Source organism: Magallana gigas, chromosome 3 (genome assembly GCF_963853765.1).
Source record: "Magallana gigas chromosome 3, xbMagGiga1.1, whole genome shotgun sequence".
NCBI classification, from domain to species: Eukaryota; Metazoa; Mollusca; class Bivalvia; order Ostreida; family Ostreidae; genus Magallana; species Magallana gigas.
This window is the reverse complement of record NC_088855.1, coordinates 19,290,191-19,317,512: the sequence shown is the minus strand read 5'-3', so window position 1 is coordinate 19,317,512 and position 27,322 is coordinate 19,290,191. Positions and strand designations below refer to the sequence as shown.

The following is a 27,322-nucleotide window of genomic DNA, read 5'->3' as shown; positions in this document are numbered from 1 at the left end:
ACAAAATTAAAAGTACTATCATAAAACTGATAGCTTACCATGTTAAAAGGGGCAACACAATTTTGCTGCTATTGAAGTTTCATAATTTGTCATTAAAATCAGTAACACACACAAACGGTTCATGCAGTTACAATCCTGCTTTTGTGGGAATAAACAGCATGCATGATAAAAATAACTTTTTAAAGTAAGCTGTGCTATATGTACCGACCGGTACAATTTTTTTTCTAGAGGGATTCTGTAGGTGCATACACAGTTTTGAGATTCATTTATTAAATAATACATGTATACTAAGCACTTATAAATAAATTTGAAATTGGGAGCACTTTATATATCACAATTAAACTTGTATAGAAAATACAAGAATGTATCACACATTTATACCATTGTGAGATTCAACTTGGGTTGGTAAATAAAGCAAAATAAGTTCCTTTGACACAAAATTTGAAAAAAATTATGCATGCAGACATATGTGTAGAGAGATTCTTATGTCCAACTACTTTTAAATTACCAGATTTCCTGTAAAACTGAGATTTCTATCTCATGAAACACATAGAGAAACAATATTCTCAATTCAATGAGCATTTGAGGTTAGACAAACATACACATAAAATGTGAAGCTGACCTTCCAGCTTTTTTTCTTATCTTCGTTCCTCTATTAAAAGATTTTAATTACCAATCTACAAGCCAAACTAAGAAAGGGTGCTCCTGAAAACTGTCCAAGTGTAATATAAAATGCAAAATGGTTGAAATTTTCAATGACATAATGATTAAAAGGCTAAATTGAAATTTTCATTTCTACAAAGAACCCATTAATGATTAAACAATAACAATAACAAATAGCAGCACATCAAACAAAACATTTATATATAATGCTGATAATATTACATTACACTAACACTGTCATGATACCTCAACATACTGGTAATCGTATTCCACGAAAAACAAGACACTCCATCATACTGGTACAAGTAATGGTATTCCACGAAAAACAAGACACTCCATCATACTGGTACAAGTAATGGTATTCCGCGAAAAACAAGAGATTTATTTCAAACACCCGTTGACTTGGACGGATATAAAACCTTTTTTTTAACCAAGCTGTCATCATGCACACACAAACAGGTATACATCTTTACACCTGTATGCATCCATACACTAACCCTTTAAGACCTGCAAGGGTAAATTGAATACTGTAGTTCAATTTTGGGAGGGGGGATTACTAGTACTTTAATAGATCAAATCAAAAAAAAAAATTCTCTTTTTAAAACTATATACTAAAATTTTGTTATAAAAATTCAATAAAGCATTGAGTGAAATACAAAAAAAAGATGTAAATGTATTCTTATTAGTATTTTGAAATAACTTTTTTGATTCTGTAATTTTAAAATAATGTAAAGCAATTTAAGCCACACAGTAGATGAATAAAAACACAGACATAAAGGTAAAAAATGGCAGAAGCCAAAAGACATCAAACAAATGTATATATAGGAAAAACAATAAAAGGGGGAGCAATGATTAAAAATAAATACACACAAGCAACACTCAAAAAATATGGTATTGAAAGTGACTATTACAGGCTATGGAGCCCACTTGAAATAAATGATTTATCAGCACTTTTGAAGTTCTGCTTGAAGCATATTTCATTGTTCCAAGCTATGCAGCTTTAAGGTAATTAACATATTAAATTAAAGCAAATATTCCCTTTTTGAACATAAGCTTTTTATTCAGGTATTTGACTCAACACTAAAGGTCAAATAATTTTGAAAAAAAAAATTCTAACACTTGTTTAGAAAAGCACTGACTGGCTTTGAAAATACAAATACTCATTTCATTAATCAGTTGAAAAAAATTCCAAAAAGAGATAAAACCCCGGCATAGCACTTTTTCATTGACCTCTATACTATGGGAGGGCAGTATAGGTAACAAAAAAAACAACACAATACAATAAATATAACTAAAATACCCAATAAACATTTGGTAATTATGACAGTAAATTTTTGGATCACACTTGATTCATCTATCTCTTAAAATGCCCCTGTTTGAATTGGAGCACAGTTTTGTGTGCAATGCATTGTCCAATACAACAAACATGGGAAACTACATGTACTATTGGCACTTAGTGTTTTGTCATGGCGAGGTAATATTTAAAGAATGAATATTTATAAATATTGATCATTTACATTGATTCTGACTTTTGATACACACATACATGTACATCAAAATTTGATTTTTTTGTTCATTATTAGCAAAAGAGCACTTATATATTGCTGCATGCAGATTTTATACAATGATTAATAAGACTGTCCACTAGTATTAATCTTGTAAATAAATCATTGATCATATTAAAGTACAGGGTCCTCCAAGTGTGACTAGATTTTCCCAAGCTTTTCATTAATATTATAACAAATATAATTTACAAGAAGATCTACATTCAAAACCTATAATCTAATACATATAACACTATTATAATAATCCAATGTGAGCATCATTCATTGAAATTTGTCCAAAATCTTCTAAACAGAACTTTTTAAACAAAGGATTTAGTTGAGGCTTTAATTTAACAGCCAAAAAAATTTCAGTAAACACCATCAGAGACACAGAGCGTACACAACATGTACATGTACTAGCGAGTGAGGAATAATATGTGCAAGATTAGCTGGCAACTTTGAAAGTACTCAAACAGCTGTTTGAATCCGAAAAAAAAATGCACATCATACTTGGATTACAAAATTTGAAAAATCTACTGTAATCTATGAATAGATTTTTCAAAACAGATTTAGTCAGCTGGTTTGTTATGCTCTCAACAGATTATTGTTTAAGTCTCAATCAAGAGCAGATTTGGATGGAAGCTTATCTCTGATTTCAATCCCTGAATCAAGTTACCACCACATCACAACATGAACACAAACAAAAGTAGCTTATGATAAATACATATATAATGTATCATTAATTGAGGTGAGGAACTTCTTACTGCTCTGTGTTTCCATCCTCCTGAAATTTTATCTCCCTCCCACATCAACACACACCCAGATCACAATGCAATGTTATAGACAGATCGTTTGGTAATTATTGATTTTAAAAGCACAAGTTAAGAAATGAAAATAAAACCTACATGACTTCTTTTTCATAATAACATGTAAAACAAAAAATTACCCACTCAAATTTTAACACTGATGTAACAAAAACAAGCATAAAACAACACTCTTGGATATACTTCAAAACAAAGGGTAAAATTCCTGAAATGCAGTTTTTTTATAAACCAAAATGTAGGGAACTTGAATGCTCTATCCTTACAGCTTGCTTTCAGCATTCTGCATAAGGTCATCATATTTCACCCGCTCTGGCCTTTCGGGTATGGCACAACTCGTGTCTCGTTCCGACGTAACATACTCGTCGTTAATGTCGTCCGAGTTGTGACCCGAGTCATTGTCAGATTTTAAGAATGCTGCCGTCGACTGGGTGTGGCCACCGGTTTCTACAACGATGTTCTTGGCTGTGGGTCCTTCAAACTTGAAGTATCCAAGTTTTCTTAAGAGGGCCACACCTGGAATGCACAGGACAGAGGACAGGACAAGGAAAGCTGCAATGGCTCCGGCCCACCACGGGTATCCAGCAGCCACCATTTTAAACTGGAAACAAGACCAGATGAATCATTTAGATTTAACATTAAAACATCAGATCTACCAAAATTTACTACTATTTAGTATTGAGAAAATCCATTTATTTTGAATGTTTTTCATTATCTTTATACAAATCTCTTCTAATTAAAGGAGATATAATCACAACCATCCAGTACAGGGAGGAGATTTTAAGTTTCTTTTCTTCAAAATACCGAATTCACTTACTTTTTTCCATCTATTATTCTAGTATCTTTTTTTTGTAAATTAAAATGCAAAGAGCCTAACAGTAGCTGTTTTATTCATGTTTGAAGTCTCACATATTCTACACCTAGTTCAGATTACCTCAGTATAACTGTACACTTTGTAGGTGATAGGTTTGAGGAATTTGCTGACCAGGGTGGCTCCCAACAGGATGGCAATGAAGACAGGGGCCACAAACTTCCACATGATCTTCCAGTATCGATGTGGCTCATGGCCAATCATTTCCTTGATGTCCTGAGAAAACCTGAAAAAAAATGAAGAAAAATTACATAAAACAACTAACTTCTCAAATAATTGGGTTTAAATAATCATAAATACTGGTAACAGAAATTGAAAAAACTCTATGATAAAGGGGTACATTGTCAAGAACAATTATGACACACCAGTTACCTATATCTGTCTATACCAGAGAATATTATAAAAACAATCCTCATTGTTTCCTACACTATTCTGATGCACTGTGAACCAACTTTCCTTTGCGAATTTTGAGATTTACTGGAGATTAACTGGTTTGTGGCTATTTAGTTTTTGTGATCAAGCCTTATGCACACCCATGTTGCTACTACACACGTACAACAGGTTTTCTCATTGTGCACCAATTCCTGAAGAACTGGTTTACAGTGAGATATATTTTCAGTGATAGGCTTTTGTGAACCTCACAAAAATTCTGTAGCATATGAATAAAAGTTGGTTTACAGTAATCACATTGTCCATTAACTCAGACTCTAATAATTGGTAGTTGTTTTGTGTCAATTTTGGTGAATTATATTGCTCCATGTGAACACAAAAACAATAATAAAAGTGACATCACTACAAGTCAACCATTCAATGAAAATGTACTGTAGATTCCTAACTAAAAGCGAGGAGTTAAAATCCGCGTAAAACTGCGAGAAGCACATCTCACATATTTTAGAATCTCTCTTTTTTTTCGGACAGATATAAGCTAATAGGTACTATGATAAAAAAATTCAGCTTTTGTGATTTTATATTCTCGCGATTTGATGCAAAACGCTTCAATCGCTGAATTAAGTACTCGCCTAAAATAAGGAATCTACAGTACATAAATTCCTTAGCATCTAGATATCTTATTGTCCTCGTACTTATCCACGCCGTACACCCAGCCAATGCCAAAGCTCTCCACCAGGGCTATTGTAATCAGGGGAAAGGAACCTCCATAGGAGTCAAACAGGTCCACCCAGTACGATCCGCTCCCCAAAACAAACAGCAGTCCGATCAGCATGCTCACAAAACACAGCGAGCCTGCAATACATAGAACCAAGAATGATGAGAGTTTGGAAGGGTTTTGTCAATGAACTAGTAAATATATACATTAATTTACCAAAGCATTAATATCAGGAATTAGAAATGTTTGGGAAGGCATTTCTAACTTTTAGTAACTGTTTTGTGTTAATGAGCTTGATACCTATAGTACATACAAATAAGTATTAACATTCACTTTCTTCCCTCCTATTAAATTGCATTGGTTGATTTGAGTGATATTTATGCATTACACAGAAGACCCAATCACCAAATCTGGTGCCTATTAATATAATCCTACTTGAGTATTTCTCAAAGAACATGAGCGACTCTCCTCGCGACTTCAAACCGGCTCACCATCGAACATAAACCTTTCATTGATGTAAATATTTTTAAACAGTTTAATGAATTTAATTTATGAATTTATTATATTACAATACAGGTTACATTCATAGAATAACAAGAGGCCCAGGGGCCACATCGCTCACCTGAGCAACAATTGCCTTAATTCTGATCAAATCAAAATATCTTGACAACTGAGTACAGTAGAGCTTGCTAAAAAAAAAAATTTGAAAATCTGCCAATTTTTATCCACCTCTTATTTTTTGGTAAATACCAAGCCCCTTTTGTTTTTGTACCTGTAAGAAGAGTTTTCTCTATTCCTATATACCCCCCCCCCCATTTCGTGGCCCCACTTTTCTCCAGGGAATCATGGTTTCATCAAACTTAAATCTGCAAAACCTATGCTTTCACACTAAGTACTGAGTTTTGGACCGAAAACTTTCCCAGAATATTTTTAAAGATTTTCTCTATATATTCATATGTAAAAATTCAAACCGCCATCACGGTCCCGCCCTCCCACTAGGGACTGTGATTTTGCAAACTTGAATTTACACTACCCGAGGATGCCTTTACACAAGTTTAAGCTTTTCTGGCCAAATAGTCTTTAAAAAGAAGATTTTTTAAAGATTTTCTCTATATATTCCAAAGTAAATATTAATCCCCCTTTGTGGCCTCACCCTACCCCTAGACTATTGTTTAAACAAACTTGAATCTATATGATCTGGGGATGCTTCCACTCAAAATTGGGCTTTCCTGGCCTAATAGTTTTGAGAAGAAAACTTTTAAAGATTTTCTACATAATTATATAAAAATTTATCCCCCATTGTGGCCCTGCCCTACCCCCAGGGACCATGATTTGAAAAAACTTGAATCTACAATATCTGAGGATGCTTCCAATCAAAGTTGAGCTTTCCAGGCCTAATAGTTTTTGAGAAGAAGATTTTTAAAGATTTTCTCTATATATTCCTATGTAAAACTTGATCCCCTAATTGTGGCCCCACCCTACCCCCGAGGGCCATGATTTGAACAAATTTGAATCTACACTTCCTGAGGATGCTTTCATTTTGATTTGAGCTTTTCTGGCCTAATAGTTTTTGAGAAGAAGATTTTTAAAGATTTTCTCTATATATTCCTATGTAAAACATGATCCCCCTATTGTGGCCCCACCCTACCCCCGGGGACCATGATTTGAACAAACTTGAATCTACACTATCTGAGGATGCTTTCAATCAAAGTTGAGCTTTCCAGGCCTAATAGTTTTTGAGAAGAAGATTTTTAAAGATTTTCTCTATATATTCCTATGTTAAGCTTGATTCCCCAATTGTGGCCCCACCCTACCCCCGGGGACCATGATTTGAACAAACTTGAATCTACACTTCCTGAGGATGCTTTCATTTTAATTTGAGCTTTTCTGGCCTAATAGTTTTTGAGAAGAAGATTTTTAAAGATTTTCTCTATATATTCCTATATAAAACTTGATCCCCCAATTGTGGCCCCACCCTACCCCGGGGACCATGATTTAAACAAACTTGAATCTACACTATCTGAGGATGCTTCCACTCAAATTTGAGCTTTCCTGGCCTTATAGTTTTTTAGAAGAAGATTTTTTAAGAATTTCTCTATATATTCCTATGTAAAACTTGATCCCCCTCTTGTGGCCCCTCCCTACCCCCGGGGACCATGATTTGAACAAACTTGAATCTACACTACCTGATGATGCCTCCACACAAGTTTAAGCTTTTCAGGCCGAATAGTTTTTGAGAAGAAGATTTTTGAAAAATACCAACAAATTTTAAATAATTCTCAATTATCTCCCCTTTAAAGAGGGCGTGGCCCTTCATTTGAACAAACTTGAATCCCCTTCACGTAGTTGTGCTTTGTGCCAAATTTGGTTGAAATCTGCCCAGTGGTTCTTGAGAAGAAGATGAAAATGTGAAAAGTTTACAACAACGACGACGACAACGACAGACAACGGACAAATTGTGATCAGAAAAGCTCACTTGAGCCTTTGGCTCAGGTGAGCTAAAAATTGAGCTATTAGATTTTATAGTGATGTGCACTATTTTTGTTGGCATAATTTGGCTCTTCCATAAATTGCACATTACTTGCAGAATAAGGCAAAGATTTTGAAAAATAATTCATAATTAGGAAGAGGGGATAAATGTAAAGAAATGTACATCTAAGTATTGAATAAGTATTTTTTGAAAGATGTCTCATAACTGCAACAGTATGTGCAAAATAAATTTCATAACAGGCTAGCGTGTGTATGCCATTTGTATGCACACATCATTGCAGTTACGAGACCACATCTTTCAAAAATTAAGGATTCAATGCTTAAATGATTGCACTTATACTGTATGATATATGAAAGAAATAACTATTAATATCAAATTAATTCTATTTTTAAATAACTCTACTATTTAAAAATAAGAAAAACAAGTGCATCTCTACCTGTCACAGCAAAGTATACATGTGAAAGTGAAACTTTGGGAGGGTGTTTAACCAGTAAAATTTGGCATCATCAATGATATTTTTCATTTGTTCATGTATTATCTCTTATATATCTACTGTAAATGTTTCAGTATAGAAACATAGAGATACAAACCTGAGACCAGCCACTTCCTCGTGAAGATCGAGTGTTTCAAATCATACAGTGAGGCAGTAACGCCCTCTAGTGTTCCGAATTCACTGCCAAAACCAAGGGAGAGAAGCATGAGGAAGAAGATGATGGACCAGAAAGGAGCAGAGGATCCAAACTCATTCACAGCCTCTGTGAATACAATGAAGGCCAGGCCAGTTCCTTGGGCTGCCTAAAATGTCAAAAAGCACAAAAAAAATTTGTTACTTGTTAACAAATGTATACTGTGGAATCATGTAAATTCGTGGGGGTCAATTTTTGTGGATTGTGATTTTTTTGTTGGTTCTTGGAGACTTAATTTTGTGGATCTCTTCGTTTTCAGTTTTATTAAGAAAGTACAAATTCAGTGTCTTTATTCGTTGAGGATGTAAATCCGTGGGGAAGGGGTACCAACGAAATCCACAAAAATTGAGTCACCACAAATTCTAATGATTCCACAGTACTGGGTTAATTTTTCCCTGTGTTATTTTTGCCTGTTTGACTCTTCCAAATGGTTTCGCCTCATCTTTAATTCGCCCAGACACAGTCCCCGTTTCAAAAAAACTTTATCAATATCACTCTCAATAGTGAAATACAGAACTTTATAAAAGCTATTTTTATACAGGTATTTGTATTTTGTTTTTAAAACTTTGTCTCAAATACCTTGCATGTAATGTTTCACCATAGTATACTTACATTATCTAAATCCTCCTCCAAACTACAATATGTGAGATTCAAGCTTTTAATAAGGTCTCGATTATTATGGAATTCACGAAGATAAACATCCTCAGTCAGTGTAGTAGCATTCCACTGTGGAAACATGTTATTGGATGTAATGGTCTCAATATTTCTGCAACATTGAAACAAAATTCTTGTTACATGTAGAAAGAAGAGTTATTCCCCCTATCATACTTTCCTATTTGAATACATTGTGTTAACAAATGAACATTCAAAATGCGATTTCCTAGAATCATTAATTATTTCCTTCTTGTTCTTCAGTTAGAAATCAATGAGTAACAGTGCTAGTTAATTGACTAATTAATGATATAAGAGCTGTTCTGAAAAAGACTGTCATAATGACTCATTGAAAAATTCAAGACGACATGATTTTATGAGTTTGTCAATATGAATAATAGATAAAGACTGCAATTCATAATTTGATAATGATATGGATTCGTCACAAAACTTAAGACCAGCCACCATTAAAATACTAATGACTCAATTTAATCCACAGTCATATTTCACAGTCCACCTACCTAGAGATACATTTCTCATACATCACTGTGGCCTTGAACCCCAGGACAGAGAAGATGACCACGGAGGCCAGAATGGCAGTGAACCAGTTGACGATGGACACGATGATGGCATCCTTCTCGCAGTTGTTCTTTTTAGGATTATAGCTAGAGAAGCCGATCATGCCCCCAAAGCCCAGGCCGAAGGAGTAGAAGATCTGGGTGGCCGCGTCCAGCCAGACCTGAGGGTCCTGTAATCGCTCCAGCTGAAAGTCAGAGGAGAGACTAAACTCTGGGAAAATATCAGCATTATCAGGTGCCACATCTTTGCAAGTCAAGGGTTTTCGATACAAATAGATCCGAAAAATGGTTTCAGCTCCATAGAGTAGGGATCAGAAACCCTTGGCTTGCAAAGCTGCAGGAGCCAATGATATACTATGATAGGAGGGATGGTAGGGGATAGTTTTGCGAGAAAGACCCAATTTTTTTTTGAAAACCTGAGGTTTGGATGGTTATAAATGGCTAGAATATTTATTGCATTCATTTTGTGGATAGAGGAACTCATGTCCATTTCACTGATATATGACACTTTATGACAAAAAAAAACTATCCTCTGCCACCAAATTGATTTGTAACCTTGTCAGATCAGGTTGTAAAATTTTGGTCTCAAATAATCCTAAATTATTCTGTTCATTTGTGAGCTGCAACCAAATTCAGACATTCAAATATTGGGACATCAGTTTGCCCTGAAGCACAAGATTAGTAAATACCCTTTGTATCAATTTACCTGGCTTAATATTAACTGGATCTAGACCGATTGAACCTTGGCAAAATCAGGTGTACTGACTTTTAACCTGTCTGACTTGCGTTAAAATATACTTTATACAGTTAAAGTTTACACATTTTGATAGAATTAATTGCCTTTAATTCTTATCAAGTACTGCCCAGATAGCTAGACTTGGATATCAAATATGACCAGCTTGTGAGATTTTATTTTACACACTGCATTACAGTTAGAGCTGCAAAGTAAACAAAATGTAAAGAAATGCTCCCTGCTTGGTAATCATTTAGGACTAATACTGCTAAAACTATTTCATTTTTGTTTGATAATGAATAATTCTATTTATCTCCCTCCGATTCTAATTGGAAAAAAAATTGATTTTTTACTGAGTCAAAAAGCCAGAAAGCTAACAATAAAAGGCCACACCAATATATTTTCTTGTTCCTCGGACCCTGCCTGTTCGTATTTAAATAAAACTCTTCAAATAATATTATGATATCATTAATTTCCCACATCCAGGAAATACTGCGCTGTGCGCTGTTTTCTGTTCTATTTCCACTCTATTTTGAATTGTTTTAATTTATAAATCAGAAACAGGAAGAAAAAAATATATATGTCCACACAAATTTATTTATGTACCGCCTGAAAGTTTTGGCTCTAAAAAACAACAATTTTGTAATTGATTAACTCGCCAGCTCGTACTTTTTTTCACTGAATGTCCAACAAACAAGAAATTATATTGGAGTGGCCCAAGATATAATATATTGACAATGAAAAATGCAAGAACTTTCTACAAACATGTGGAATCTTTTCTCTATTTTGGAAATGCATGCATGTACATGTACTATATATGCATTTTCTGCACAAAGCCGATTAAAGAATTCCTAGAAAACACTTCCAGGTTTCTTTGAAGAGATATGATTTAACCATAAAACAATCTGTTTGGCTCAGACAAGCTTAGTTTTCTCAAAACTTGGGAATAAATCTTCAGATAAGAAAGTCACTGAAGTTTTAAAAAATCACAGACATGGTTAAAGGGACTTAGACACAACTTGAATCGAATTTTATTTTCTATTTTTAATGTCAAGAATGGTAAATATGTGTGGTTTTAATGCTTTGTAAAAATTTGAAGTCAAATATTGAGTTACGAGCATATTAAGGTACAGGTTTGAAATTCTTTGTTTTGTAAACAAAGCTTGAGTCTTGTTATTGTTTACATATGTGTTGTGCTGGTATAAGTTTCAATCAAATGATGCTTCCTTTTTGGGATGTTATTTATGGAAAAAAAGATATATGATCTCTCATGTATTAGACATTGGGAACAGGAAAAGATTTGTTGGCACTATAGAAAAAAGCCTGCAAGGTATCCAAAAATAAAATTTAAGACAATGCATACAATAAGACATTCAAAGCAAAAAATATACTCCTTAAAGTTATGAATGAAATTTAAACACCTCAAATGAATTTATGTAAATAGCTTGCATATATTCCTTAAGTTTTCATTAAATAATGTACTTGGCCAACTTTCCAGCCATATGTTTCTTCGAAACCGACAGTCATTCAGTGCATTTGTGCATGAAATTAGGTACTAAATTCAAGCATTAAATCAAATGCTATTGGGGGAAAGTGAAGGGCTGTTGCATGAAGAAATGCACAGGTGAATACAATGGGTCAACATAGGCACCAGGTAACTGACTTTCAAGTCCTGATTTACTTGGTGTTGCCAAACATTTTGAGGACTTATAAACACTTTCAGACTCTTTTAAAATTCTGGCTTAAGTATAGAAACTGGACGTAAACAATAGTTCGAACGCTATAAATTTTTTTGAAAAACTACCATAACCAAATGTTGATGATAAAGTTACAGTAACAATTACTCCATTAGTAAGACATATTTAGGCTACTTGAAATCCATGAGCACACTTAATACAAATTCTTCCAGTTCTACTGACATAATGACCTACTATAGAAAGAAAACTACCAGAAATTAGCTAGAGCAATTGTTCACGTGCCTGCAAGGGTAATATAATATAAACATGCAGTACATGTACTGGAGTGGAAAATCACCAGTTCTCTCTTTAGTCTTTAGCCAAAACAGAGAGAGAGAGAGAGGCAGTTTTAAAAAGTAACAAAAAACTTATATTTGATCAGCTGTTGATGATTAAAAAACCATCAAAAATCTTGATTGTATACTTCAATGAAGGCAATGATTAAAATCAAATGTTCTTGATCATTCATTATTTGAGGCATTAATCTGATGAGATTAAACATCCTCTGAAAACAATTGACCTATCTGCTCATCCAAGATGACAACTGTGAAAAGTGCACATCTGAAATACAGTAGCTAGGAAAGGGAGGGAGAAAGAGCATGCAGCCACTGAAAAAAATATTAAAAAATTAAACTTTAATCAATTACCAGTATCGTTTCATAGATTAATCTGATTCTGAACATGATTGAACTATTTGCACTTTAAGGATGAAGCTAATGCTAGAGTACTGCTGTTATTCGATGTGACCTTGACCTTAATCCACCAGAAAGAAGCACTTTATAAAACAACAACGACCTCAATGAAGAGGTGTGAGCAAATAAAATTATCGTACAAGGATAACTTGATATTTCCCTGCAAACTACCAAATTGATTTTTATTTTTTATTGCTGCATATTGTTATCTACGTCAGAAAAAGCTGATATTGCATCGGGTTAGCCACTCTTGTGCAGTTCCCTTAAGAGGTGTCTTATTAATGTGAAGGACTGAATTATATAAATACGGAGACCTTGCTCTTATCTTGTTGTTGAGAACAGCTGATTTCTAAAAAACGCTTAAATAGGGTCCTTATTCGGAGATGCTTTGGTTTGCTAAGATGGCAGATGACTGATACATATAACAGTTCAGGTGATATATCAGGGGTTGAACAAAAATTATGACACAACTACCTCTTTAGAAGCTGTCTAGAAGCACCTAATACAATTAAACCACATAACGTTTCATAAAACCTTTTTGACATTCTGAGCTAATTATGTCTCCAAAACAACTCTTAAAGGTGACATTTTTGAGTTCTCTGGTTGTTACATTTAAAAGCATATCATTTTTCAAAAAAAAAAAGAATTCTGTGATACAAAAATCTTAATAAAGTACACCATATTTTAAAAATAAGAGACAATTAAGTGCTTTCACTTTAAAAGGTGACATTCGAGAACCTTAGTTGTAAAAATTAAACCATTGCATAAAGACTAATTCTCTCTTTGATATAAGAATACAAAAGGACTAAATTAACTCTAGAAAAAGATTAGTTTTTATTCATGGCATTTTTAAAAAGCATCTCAAATTTCAGAAACAAATCAGTGAAACTTGGTGCATCCTTTTTACCCACTAAAGCAATATAATCATTTTCCATTACAGAGTAATACAGCATTTTGTTCAATGATTGCGAGTTTGAGAAATAATTAAAAAAATAATAATTTTGTTTTATTTAATTGTGTTGGAGACGAATTCCTTCCAGAATATCTTTTACACCTTTTTTTGCAAAACTTTTAGTAACATTGCTATTTACCGGTATAGAGACACTTAGAATCTGTAAATTTAATAGACAAGAGCATCCCCTTTGCAATACATGTGTTACTTAACACAATTCTAAAGTGCAATTAGAACTTTTTCTTAAACATCAAAGAATCAGACTTGGGGACTGGTGGGCACAATAGCACGACTTGAATTATGTCAAAATGTTCTTTTTTTTTTTTTTTTTTCTTTTTTTTTTACATCAACTGCTGTTGTTCCACAAATATTTCCTTTTAAAGGGAGATTTTTATAAGTACTTGAAACCTGCATATAAAACTAAGAGTGCATAGTAACCATTTTATTTTACATTTTCCTCATGATTTCTAAAAGAATACCTAGAACCGCCCCCCTCCATCCCTCAGACTTGCAATATTTAATGAATTCAAGATGCTGGATAGGGGTAGTATGGTAAATTTCATCATGTTTTGTATAACCTAACAACCACCTACCACCACTATATACATGTACCACAAGTATATAGCTACCTCCCACTCACTGGCAAGACAAAACGACAAGCATACAACTTTCTCTCATAGAAAGGAATGTTAGGAGATCTCATAGAATCAGAGTCAATCTGCATACTTTATTTTAATGATGTAGACTGGCTATTAGATGTATCGATACATGTATATTTATTACTGCACTACATATTACGATCATATTTAAATAATTATATTATGATGTCTGTAATTCTAGTTGGTTAGAAACTTAACAAATATCTTTATTTCATCTTATTTTCAAATGTATTTTTATGTATCTATGTATAAAAGTATATGAACTTCAATATGATAATCAAAGGTCGCTGAAATAAAGTCAAGGTCATTTATACATGTAGGTTTTACTTCAGCCATGGAAAATGCCATTTAAAGGGGCTCACCAAGACACAAAATATTCCACCCATTATTATGCAACAAATAATTTCCAGTGTGCATAAACATCAAAGAGTCGTCTTCGGTTTTGAATTCAGTCATAAAGTTAAGCATAACATACACTGCACACCCTGTACGTAATCATATTTATTAGAGGTAAATACGTCATCTGCCCCTTTATTTACGTTTTTAGGAATGCCAGAAATGCACCAGTTTTGGCAAATACCATTCCCCCCAGATGCACAGTTCAAAAATAGATTTTTTAAGCTGCTTAAAAAGAAACCTTTGGCGGAACTCTTGTGTTTCATTCAGATTAAATTCTTGATAGTGTGAAAAGAAATCAATGGCAAATAAGAAACCTTGACTCCCCCAAAAAGCAGTGTGTTTGGTTCTGACACCATTGGCCTATATTTGCAAGCAATGTGTTGCTTCAGAATCAGAAGTACACATTCACATCATCTTGTATATAAAATTTATTTCCAAAAATTTATCAAACTAATTACTGTAAAAGTGGTCATTTACATGTGCGGGAAATTTACACTAGTTATGCGGTAAGCTTAAAAACCATGTTAAATACACCTGCCCGTATGGGGAAAAACTCGAAACTTCAGAGTGTAAAATCACTCATCACGCTTATTGTTTGACTATAGCGTGTATAGAAATCGTGTACTTAACCACCAGTGTAAATGACCACTTTTACATTATATAATCCGTGATATGAAAGTTTCAAAATCTAAATGAATATATTTTAAAAAGTTTAAATTGTACAAGACTAAGTACCTATAAAATTACCTCCCAACACTTTAATTTTATTTCAAGTTACTTAGTACAGGTGCAACTCCATAACATATTAAGATAGTTCCAAAAGCATTCAAGATGCTTACATGTCAATTGTGACCTATCAGCCAAGACCTAAAGATTCTTGATGTATGCCAGACAAGAGGAATGCCTTTAAATTTGAATTAATTATCCGGTATCTTTAAGTTTATCGAATTTCCAAACTTAAGATTCAACCTGCTGTTACTCTTACTTTCAGAGGGTCATTTTCTTTTTGGAATAACGAAGATTCCAACATGAATTTAACACAGCTCAAAGTGTAACCAAGTCATACGATACTTTAAAAATAAAAAATCTAAGGGAGGAGCATTACTATTATTATTGATATATATATTATACATGTACATGTTTTCTACAGTATTCAAATGTACCAATATTGCACAGTTGGTCTACCTGGTCCTAAATACAAATGGTCTTGACACAAGAGCTTTGATTTCGAGCACAAAATAAAAGCTAAACAAGAAATTTGGACTTTATAAAATGAACTGCATAGACTCTCTGCTTGGACATTCATATAGTTAATGGAGAGACGTTCCTTGCTAGAATCTATGAACTTGTACATCATTATCAAACAACCAAAATACAGAGCATTTGAGGCTCTAAGTTAAAGTCTAAATCTCAAACTCTTTACATCTTCAAAGAAATGGCAAAAATTGCTGTGAAAAAAAGGCTTATTTTTCGTTGTACATCTATATCATGGATGCATATGAATACTGTAAACTCATAATTAAACGCGAGGAATTAAAATCCACGTAAAATCGCGAGAAGCTCGTCTCGCGAATTCTAAAATCTCACTTTTAATTTTGGGACACATGTAAACAACATGAAGCTAAGATAAAATTTTGGCATTCACGATTTTATGTTCTCGCGATTTGATGGTAAATCATTGACACGCAGAATTAAGTACTCGCGTAAAATAAGGAATCTACAGTATACTGGAATATTATGTATCAAATGTAAAGTGTACATGATGGCAATGTTGCATTGTGGGCTGGAATGGCATATTTCCTTTTCATTTTCCTTTCCACTGGTTGCACTTCACAACTACAAACTTTCTTTGTGATGCATGGTCTTGACTTGCAACAGATGTTAGATGGAATGTGTGAGCTAGGGGTCACAGAAGTCAGTAGAACAGGACACTCAATAGAGGCAGGATCTCACTGGTCAACCACAAATTCATCATCTTGATACTTAGTCCCTTAATTCTCAGGTCATTAATGGGATTTTCTCTTCTTCAGATAGGCCACACATGGAGAAATAATAAAAAAAAAAACCACAGAGATATTCATCAAAATTGTTTGAGAAATTATAATTGTATACTATGATGCCACCAGTGGGAAAAATTTACCAAAACCTTAAAAGTTAAATCTCTATGACCAAATGATGATATAGGAACTCAAAACTGCACATAAGATAGCATTGATTGCTGAATAGGAAAAATACCAAAACTTATGAATAAAATGCAAACATTTACAAAATTTCATCATATAAAAGGGAAAAATTAGAAACCAATTTGAAAAAATTGCTGAATTTTGCTTTACTTAATTACCCTTGTTTAGGAGCATTTCAACATGTTAACATTAATGTCAGTGCCATAGGTCATCCAGATTGGGAAACTGTCAATTAAAACTGCACGTTTCAAGGTAGATTGCTAACAACGCACAGGACTTATTTGACCAAAAATTAAACTGAACAGAAGCACAATACAATGTGTAGTTTTAGACAGCATGAAAAGTGGAATTTTACCAAATTGTATCAAAGATTTTAATTTCTTTATCTTCATAATTTTCATAATTTTTTTTTTAATGTTCTATTGATGAATACGGTTCTCCAATTTATTGGCTGACAAATAAATAAGAATAACTCTTAATAAAGAACTCTTTTTACATGTAAATTTTAAGAAGAGGAAGCTCAAGAAAAAAGCAAATGGTAAACAAGTTAAATACCTCGGCCTTCAATGCAATTCAACAATGGTACACATGTAAGATGGCCTCTGATAAACACCAGATCTTCTCAATGAGCTTTTGAAATTGGCAAAAAACAAATTTGAAAAAAACTGTTTAAAGACTCATCTGTTAGATTTATTAGGTTGGAGTTCAAGATAAAACATCTTGACTGAAAATTCTTATAAGAAATTTCTGTTCCCACTCCTGCAGTCATTAAAAGCATTTTACATGTATAAAGCTTGACAAATGATAACAATAATTAAGGTAGTACATCTAAAAAAAGATTTAATGAATAACATATCTTGCAGTCATTCAGGCAATTTGAAGTAATACCTCCCCAAACACTTTCTTTGATCTTAATGTTGCAGCGAGCATAACATATTTACTTAAATATATTTATTTAAATTTTGAATAAGATGGAGCAATGTGAAATATACATGTGATGGTGATGTGAAATTTTATTAATAAGTGAAAAACTCCTTCAATACATATCTACATGCACTTCCAATTTTTTACTGAATGAAAATTTTTGTATCAATGGGACTCCCATTCATGAAAGCTAAGAAGATGAAGTTATTAAGATGTTACAGTCTTGGAAGTCATTGCAGCAGAAATAATAACCTTGCTGCAGACTTGCAATTAATCAGTGCACCATCGCTTCCCTGCATGTGAAGCAGTCGGTTGATGATGGCCAATGATACTACGATTGTCAAGGTAACACAAAGGGGAGAACAAATTTTTCCTACACACTCACACACATATAACATCCTAGCTACCACAGGTCTGCAAGTCAGAAAAGTAAAGATGTCATGAGTCTGGGTGTTGAACCGGCAGCAATCATTGTAACACTTAATTAGCAATTACATGTACTAGTAATTAACTGTACTCTACACATTATCTTATCCGCATTGTCTGAATCTTGCCTACTTACATTGGGTGCAGTTTGCAGTGAATCATTAGATGATAATGGTTTATATGTCCTATGGGACAGTGCTAGAGAGAGGGTTACCGTAACCCATAAATATGTGTATATATTGGTATAGGCACTTAAGTCTTTCTTCAAATGCAGTAGCCTTCCTCCTACTCATGTTGAAAATTTTTCTTCTGTCATTTTTTAAAAGACATCTACTTCAACTGCTCACACACTAAGCACATCTTGCAGTGCAATATTGAATAAAAAATTAAAATTAATTAAAAAACTTAGTAACCTTGTACAAAAAAATATTATTCATCTAAGTAAGGGTTATCTCTCTTACCTGTGATATAAAGCACCTTAAATTTTTTGCTTTTTTCCACAACATATACCGGTATATACAAATTTTAGCTGCAATCATATGATTATTTGTATTCAACAACTGATTGTTTAATCAACTTTCATGTATCCATGAAAAATGCTTTGCTGAGTTTGCTCCTATCTGGACGTAACCATATTGGTGAAGGGCTTTATGTTTGTTGACCATCCAGCCTCCTTAACCAAATTTTAACAACTGGGTAACGGCTGTTTGTATTTTTAAAATGATCATTAAAATAGCCTGCATCTAGAGAACTATGACACATAGGTGACTAGGTTTTTAAGGTCCGATACAAAGATCACCAAACTTTGAGTGTTAATTTTATAAAGAAACTGACATAGATTTGTAGTGGACAAGATTCGAACTTGACCATTAAGTCTACAACATACTGATTTAATAATGATCAGCACAGATAGACAGAGGTGAGTGGTAGATTACAAAGATCAAGATGGATTCCATATCTGATTCAATCAGACCCTTAGAGGTGCAAAATGTACAATGAAATATTCATGGGGTGATGAGATATACACAACTTGTAACTTGTGCAAGGAAAAAGACTCTAAATTAGCTTTATAATATGAAGCCCCAACAGAACAGAAGTGTGTATTTCCATTCAAATTTTATGTAGTGTTGATGTTAAATTCAAATGGCAAATGTGAGATGGGCAATTTCATTCCTTATTCCATATCATTCATATGTAAATTGAATAACTATAGTACAAATGAATAGTTCATTCAACATTCTGCAAGGTATTCAAACCATCTGATACCATTCAAATCACTGACCCATTCAAACTACATATACCTACAGTACAACCTTAATTAAGGTCAATTTTAATTCTTTAAATGTTCACAAGATTACTGGGAAGTTTTAAATTTTTTTTTTTCAAAGTATACTCTCCCCCAATCGTCAAGAGTTCAGATTATCCACTTTTCAAAATATTTATCTTTTACACTGATAAAAAAACACACTACAAAAAAACAACATGATATGGAAAAGGTCACATCTCGAGTATACAAAAAATCAATCCATGAAAGAATTTAAAACCCTAAGACTGGTTACTGAGGAGTTGGAGGCATTGTCGTAATTCAACCTTTCTTTGAGGTCCGACTTGGCAGGGTCTATATACCTGAGAGGTGTGAATCGAGAACCAGATGACAGCTAGCAAGAGACGAATAGCTTCTTGGGAGTGGGCAGTCATTTTTTGTGGTCACAGATAACTGCCCATTGTTAACATTTTAACCTACTGAATTACTGGTGTAATTAACTAGCTTGACAGGCCCCTGAAACAGCACCGAGAAAGGTCAATGGCTAGCAGCCCTTTGTAACTTGATCATTGCCAAAGTTCACAGAGATTATACATCAATAAAAGATTAACTGTGTAACTGGCCTAAACCAATACGCTATCATGCCAAAATTGGTATTAAAACACCTGACATAAAAAACACAACACAATATGTATAAATATAATCTTAATTTCTCTTAGACGTCTTTCTCCTCAGAAGTTAAACTTATGGCTTGTTTCTAAAGAGTTGGCTACAACTTCGCTATCCTTGTGACACAGAATAACAACCTTGACCGTTCCTTTATGTTGCAAAGACAAAACACATGATCATACTATGAAACAATTTCACATAATTACTCAGTGGAGAAGTAAGATTTTGGGCTTTCTCTAATGATATAATGACAGGACATTTTCACAAACTGGAAATTGCTGGTTGGTTTTAGATAAAACAAGGAAATACAAGTCTCCAGTATATAAATTTAATATACTTGTCACATGTACCCATGACAAATTTCTTTTAATTACAAATTGTCCTTAAACTATCTTGTAATTTCCATTGTTTTTATACATGACAGCTAAGGATGACAACCAACAACTTTGGATAGTCTCCCTTTGTTACTCTTTAATTACTGTGGAATCATTTAAATTTGTGGGGGTCAATTTTCGTTAATTGTGGGTTTTTTGCTTATTAGTGGGGATGTAATTTTGTGGATGCGTAGATTTTCAGCTTCAGTAGGAATTAACTCTTCTAAAATTGTTTTCGTTGCGGATGTAAATTCGTGGGGAGGGCTACCCACGAATACCACGAAAATTGAACCACCTTGAATTCTAATGATTCCACAGTTGCTGATAAAGTTAGGATTCCTAGGTTCCCCCCCCTTACCTTGGGTGTAAACATGTGAGCCAGGCCGTCTCCAGCACCCCTCAATGTGACGCCACGCCCCAAAAAGATAAACAGCACAATGTAGGGGAAAGATGCCGTAATGTATACAACCTGAAAAGGGAGATAATTATAAGAAAACTGACATACTATTCATTTGCATAATTTACAAAATCAATGTAACAATAATAATTTCTTACTTGAATAAATTGTATAGTCATATATTAAATACTCAGGAGACATTTATCATGAATATTCATAAAGTCTAAAGACAAAAAAAATAATTTTCATTGTCCATTGTAAATTGCAGAATGACATGCATGCTAATATGTATATACATAACTATTTATTTGAAGATGTGACTGTTGACTTATAACCAGCTCTTAAAAATATGTTTTGCAATGTCTTGGACTTCATATCCCTATAGCAGACACTAATTACTATCTATCAATTTCATAGATACTGCGCCTGCGCTCTGTCAATTTCAGGTAAAGTGGAGGGGGGGGGGGGATTCAATTTGTTTTACTTAATTTTTTTTTCAACTTCCTACTATTCAAAATACAAACATGAAGTAAGTGTGTACTAGCTGGTAGATTACAGATACTTGTATTGTATAAAACAATACTGTTCCTCTTAATCCATATTCTCCCTTTCCGCATCTGTAAAAAGACCCATTCTTATCTATACATAAACACAGCTTCTTAACACCTTAGATACTGAAACGAAGTGTTTAATTTCATTAGTAAAGATTTGTCCTATATTGCTAAAGCTTCATGGTGTAGAATGTTTTTTTCTGCTAGAACCCTGGATTGCCATTCCATTGAGAGATCTAGAATGTAAATTTGCTTAGTGTAATATAGCAGAGAATTTTTCACCTAACACGAAGACACGTTCAAATGCCAAGTTTAATTTAAGACAGCTTGAAAAAACAGACCCATTTGATCCCGCTTATAACAGGTAGTCGGGTTCCTCAACTGTAATCAGCAACAGTAGTGCAAGACACACATACATATACTCAAAAATCTTCTACCGATGTATGTATGTGTGCATTTCCATTTAAAGGAGTTTATCGCTTTCCACTGCCTAACCTCCTTCCTTGTTTGGCAGAGCTTAGCCAATGATTTGAATTGTTATCTTTTTTTTAAATGTAATATTAGTATCTTAACTTTTAAAGTCACACCCAGTGCAACTTTATCTGTGTGAAAATCTACAACCGTAGTTGACCTCCTTTCAAAAGTAAATAAAAAAAAATCTTCTATTGACCTAATGCATGTTTTTACATTTCAAAATATGTTGATACATGAAAATTGAAAAAAAATTAAAACATGTATGCATGTCTAGTTCCTTATCTAAACATACTCAAAACATTTCCTCTTATATGTCCCCTATTACAGTAATTTAATTCCAACACTTCTGTTTTTCTCTTTCGTTTAATAATGAATGACCTTCATAAATAAATTTTACAGTCCGTACATGGCCGGTCAACAAGGTGTAAAATTACTGAATAATATTCCCATAAATTTAACTGCAACTCTACCATTCATCAAATACCACTACTAGTTATTCATTATCTATTCGAAAATGAACGAAAAAAATAATTGTTTGATATGCTGTTTCGTTGAAAGTGGTATACATAATGTAAGGGAAAACGAGGAAACATACATTAATTAATAAACAAAAAAGGAGAAGTTTTATCTATTTCATGATCGTATGTCTCTTATATCACTCAGAAAGCCAAAAAACTAAAACAAAAAATGGACTCATATCAGTGTGTATCACACTTGAGAAAGGATGACAAAGAAGGCTCATCCATTGACTAACTATGATACACATCTTTATACTTCTGGGAAATCATTAGAAATAATTACATTGAATGCAAATAAAAAGATGGGTTTTTAAAGAGCATATCAGTGTTCTGAATTTGTTGAATTCTTTGCTTGAAATAAAATACGTCTTGTAAACAAATCAGCTTTCATCTCATGTTCATGTCCTACAATGCATGCAAGATTTTCATTCACCGGTAATAAATAAAAAAAATCTAAACATCTCAACATTTCTTTCTCGTTTAACAAGTGTAAGACCGCATAAAAAAATTTAAATGGTACACGTTACAAAAAAAATCCTGAATGTCTATTCAATTATGTAATCCGGGTATACAAACAAATGAGTTTCATACCAACATAGCACTCCCACTTTGGTATAAACTGATAAATCTCTATTAAATACCTATACGATTTACTTGATATCCATAAATATATTACAAATACTTAAAATACAAACTCGAAATAAATTAATATGAAAACTAACATTTCCAAACTTGTCAACAAAATTACCCTTAGATAAAAAGAAAAATTCATGCAAGTTAATAATTAACAAAGATTGAAAAAAAAAGGCAGACTCGATCCTGTTCTTTCTTTGAGTGCACTAAAACCCAGCCTGTGATAAGTTTGTTGACCCTACTGACTGACTTTCCTCAGACTATGTTGTGCCTCGACCACAGACATCTCAGTCTGTATACTTGTGTACATTACAATGGCTGTCTGAATTAAATAGCAGTTACATGATTCATAACCTAGTTTGGTTGTTAGAGTTAGCTGCACTGTGTCCCCAGACAATACACCCCCTCCCCCCACAACCATCACACCCCCCCCCCCCCCCCCCCCGACCAAGTTTCCTAACCCCTATAGTGTTTCTATATAACATCACCCTATCCTCTTAATATTGTAGACCCTCATGTCCAATTTTGGGCAGCTGTAACTGAATTCATGCTTTTTGAATATAATGCCCAGAAAACTTTTATCATGCATGTATCAAGATTTGCATTGCAGCCTGCTGTTTAGAAGTATTAAATTAGAAGACCCCCCCCCCCCCCCCAGAATCTTGTTACAAAAGTGAAATATGTTTGAGGTTTTTTCAATGTCCTATGGAGGTGACTTTGTGTGCATTAATTCCCCAATTTCAATTACCTTGCCAGAAGACTTGATTCCCTTCCAGATACAAGCATACACCACACCCCAAGCAAAGATCAGACACAGAAGCATCTTCCATTTCACCCCCTGGGTGTCCTCAATGCTTGTGGAGATCTCCAGGGCATTCCGGTACCAGAAATAAGAAGTAGGTCCACTGACATCACATTCCAGTAATGGCACCGTTAAATTACCCTGAGTCTCCATGGGACAGGAGGACCAGGGAAGCGTCCCAGTAAAGGAATGCACCAGGTAGAAAAGGCACCACATGATAATGGCGTTATAGTACACCCCCACAATAAAGGAGGTCACCGCACTGGCAATCCCCACCCCTCCCAACAAGGGGTGGACCAGGTTCCAGGTGCCCATGCTGCCTTTGCGGAAATGCTGTCCTGCTGCAAACTCCAGATACAGCAATGGCATGCCTTCCACGAACAACATGATGAGGTAGGGAATAAGGAAAGCACCTGGAAAATGTATTAATTGAATGGTCATTGTTTATTGTTCACGGCTTGGTTTTATAATACTACAATTCCAAAACTAAGGTAAATGGTAAAATCATACACACATTTGTAATATGTAATGTCAAGTTTATTGTCAGAAGCCCTTGCATGCATGGTCATTCTCACATACACCTACTGACTATGGGCCAACTCACCTAGATTTTCATAAATATTTATTATAATTGTCAATTCACCAATGATTAAGCAAAACTCTTTAGTTTTTGGAAGTATGAAAATAATCCTATTATAAAAACATGCCAATAATAGATCCTTATGTTAGCATTTACAGAATTGGTGAGATTTCCTTCACAAAAGTGTGAAGGAGCCAATTAGAACAGAGCATGAATTATTCATGAAAACGAGAAAAATGCAACAAATTGGCCATGGTCACTCAGTAAGCTTTCATGAAACCGATTACACAGGTTTCCAATTTGATATGTTATGTAGAAAGTATACCTGAAGAAATCAATTAAAGTTTACCCTGCAACTTTTGATAGAAATATATTGTGTTGATTCAAACAATTTTAGAGTAATGCTGATGGACAAGAGGATTTTATGTTTTGTGCTTCATTTATATTGAATAGGAGTAGAATGCTCTCTGGCAATAAATTTTATCAGGAGCTGTTGCTAATTTATCAATTAAATATATATTTAGGTTCTGAATACAAGAAATCGTTATTCAAAGTTGTTTTCCAAAGACTATCCTTTTAAACACATTTTTGGGGTTTTGATTTTGAATTATAATACAAGTATACCAGTATATTGTGTACAATTAAAATGTCTGTTAACTTTGTTTTGAGATTGACCTGTTAATCTTGAGGATTATGATATTTAATTCATTGATCCTTCAAACGAATGCAAAAACACTTTAATTCCTAAGAACATATTATTATTGAAAGTGCCCTTAAAACTGTCCCTAATGCTACTTTAATTAATAATCATTGGAAGGAATAGGTGGGAGTCAATGTAGACAATATGGTGTTCTGACTGTTCTCTCCCTGTCCCCCCATTCAAGATCATAGTGTGTTTTAATTGTTTCAAAATATTCAAATCTTGATGGAAAATCAAAATATTATCATAAATGTTCAGTCATGTGCATCTAGTACACATATTACACAAATCCCCTGGATTGGTCTCAAAAAACTGTCAAAAAAACAATGCACATGCACCTAGGTCCATTGTACAATGCACTGTATTTAAACATTCTTCACCTACCAGTGTTTTTGGCCCCTTTGTTTTTTAATTCTATTTTTTTTTTTTAGTTTAAATAAGTGTTGCATCAGCCATTCATAAAGTTATTTGATTATATCAAATTATCAATAATGCTATAAAATTCATTAAAAATAATAATTTATCTGCTAGAGACACATAAATATTTAATCTTGTTGAAAGATTAAGTAATTTAAAAGTATTTATTAAACATTAAAATACAGCTTAATATATTGATGCCACTCAATAGTTTCAACACTGGTTAATCTTTAATATTGAAACAATAATGTTTACATTTCATTGGAACTCTAACAGATACAGAACATGCATGCAGTGCCTTTTAACATGACATTTTTTTTTTTTGGGGGGGGGGTGTCATTCCTTAACTATTTCGAATTACAACTTTTGTATTCATGCCAATATAAATTCCATTGTATTTTCTTCTTACTAAAAATTAACATTTGTTCTCATTCTTCTTCATCATGCGTCTGAAGAAGCTGACACGTATCCGAATCTGACGTCACAATATAAACAATAACATTGTCTGTATTTTGAAAATAAAATATTTCAGGATTTGTCATGAACAAATTCTAATTCCTCGTGCATAATCTACAGACTCAATAACAAAATGACACTAGTTCTAAATATATCGTTGGTTTCATATGACATTGTGTCGTGTGTACTGGCACTTCTGCACAACATTGAAAATGGCCGAGATGGCGAGAGAGAAGATCGACCACGTGTTTCATGTTTCGTGAAGAAAGGCGGCCGTCATAGAAAATACACAAAAGTTCACGCGATAGGAAACCTCTCTGGTTACCAAACTAAGAAATAAAACATAGAAAAAATGAACAAACCTCCTCCATGCTTCTGACATAGATACGGGAATCTCCAAACATTTCCAAGTCCAACGGCAGTGGATATTACCATTCCAAAATACTGAAATTTGCTTCCCCATGCCGGTCTTAGACTTTCCATTTCAATAACGACGCCATCGTCGTTCAATGGATGCATCAACTCGGCATCTTTTTCGTCCAAATTCTTTGATTTCGGCATTTTTACTCCTACCCCGGATCCCCACAAGCACGTTGTATTCTGACGATCAACACACTGTGTATACAGCTCTACTAGCGTGTAATGTTTCGCCGCAGCTATTATTAGTGGGTTAAAAAACGGTATTATTTTTAAAGCAAAGAACTCATGTTAGATAGAGGTCTTTTATTTATTAATCATTGGAAAAGAATGGTTTTGTTTTAAATACAACTTGCTGAAATAAAGTATTTTACAGTTATCGATCAGCATCCTACGCCGTAACGCGTAATATTTATAGGAACATGGTTGAAGTATTGATTTTTTTTTATTTGATTTTTTCCCCACTTTTCTTGTCATATTAGCGACGAAGCAGGAAGGATGTATGCATGTCTTATACAATATTGTTTAAACAAGCTTTAGTGTAATAAAAATTAAAATTTTCTAATTCCATATTATTGCTTAACGATATTGATAACTTGAAATCCATGACTGGCTATTATTATCATGTTCCAATCAATTCATCAATTCATGTACATAGTTTAGAAAGTTCCAATGTTTTTTCTATATATTCAAAACGAGTGCATAGTTCAAATACACAAAAATGCGGATGCATGTAAAGCTAACAGAATCGATTTGTGTGCACAACTTGAGCTGATCACGTGCAGTGAATATCAAGAAAGGTAGATGGAGTCGTACTTCACCTTTTACATGTATATGCCGTCCTAAACACTGCACTTCCAACTACATGTAACTCACACATAATTTGTTGTGAACAGAAAATATAAACATGTACACAAATTATAATAGTCTTAGAGGGCTTTTAAAACACTTTAACC

The 27,322-nt window shown here is 33.7% G+C and overlaps 1 protein-coding gene across 1 annotated transcript; it reads right to left on the bottom strand.

Moving 5' to 3' along the window:
* Positions 1-841: 841 nt before the first annotated feature.
* LOC136273684 (sodium- and chloride-dependent transporter XTRP3A-like) lies at positions 842-27,322 on the bottom strand. The gene is made up of 10 exons (XM_066078781.1): positions 27,188-27,322; positions 26,312-26,605; positions 23,743-24,209; positions 20,780-20,890; positions 9,354-9,595; positions 8,794-8,947; positions 8,086-8,290; positions 4,982-5,141; positions 3,963-4,125; positions 842-3,629 (listed from the first exon to the last, which is right to left on the bottom strand). Exons 2-10 carry the CDS (start codon positions 26,508-26,510, stop codon positions 3,291-3,293), a joined length of 2,040 nt encoding a protein of 679 aa, XP_065934853.1. The 5' UTR covers positions 26,511-26,605; positions 27,188-27,322; the 3' UTR covers positions 842-3,290.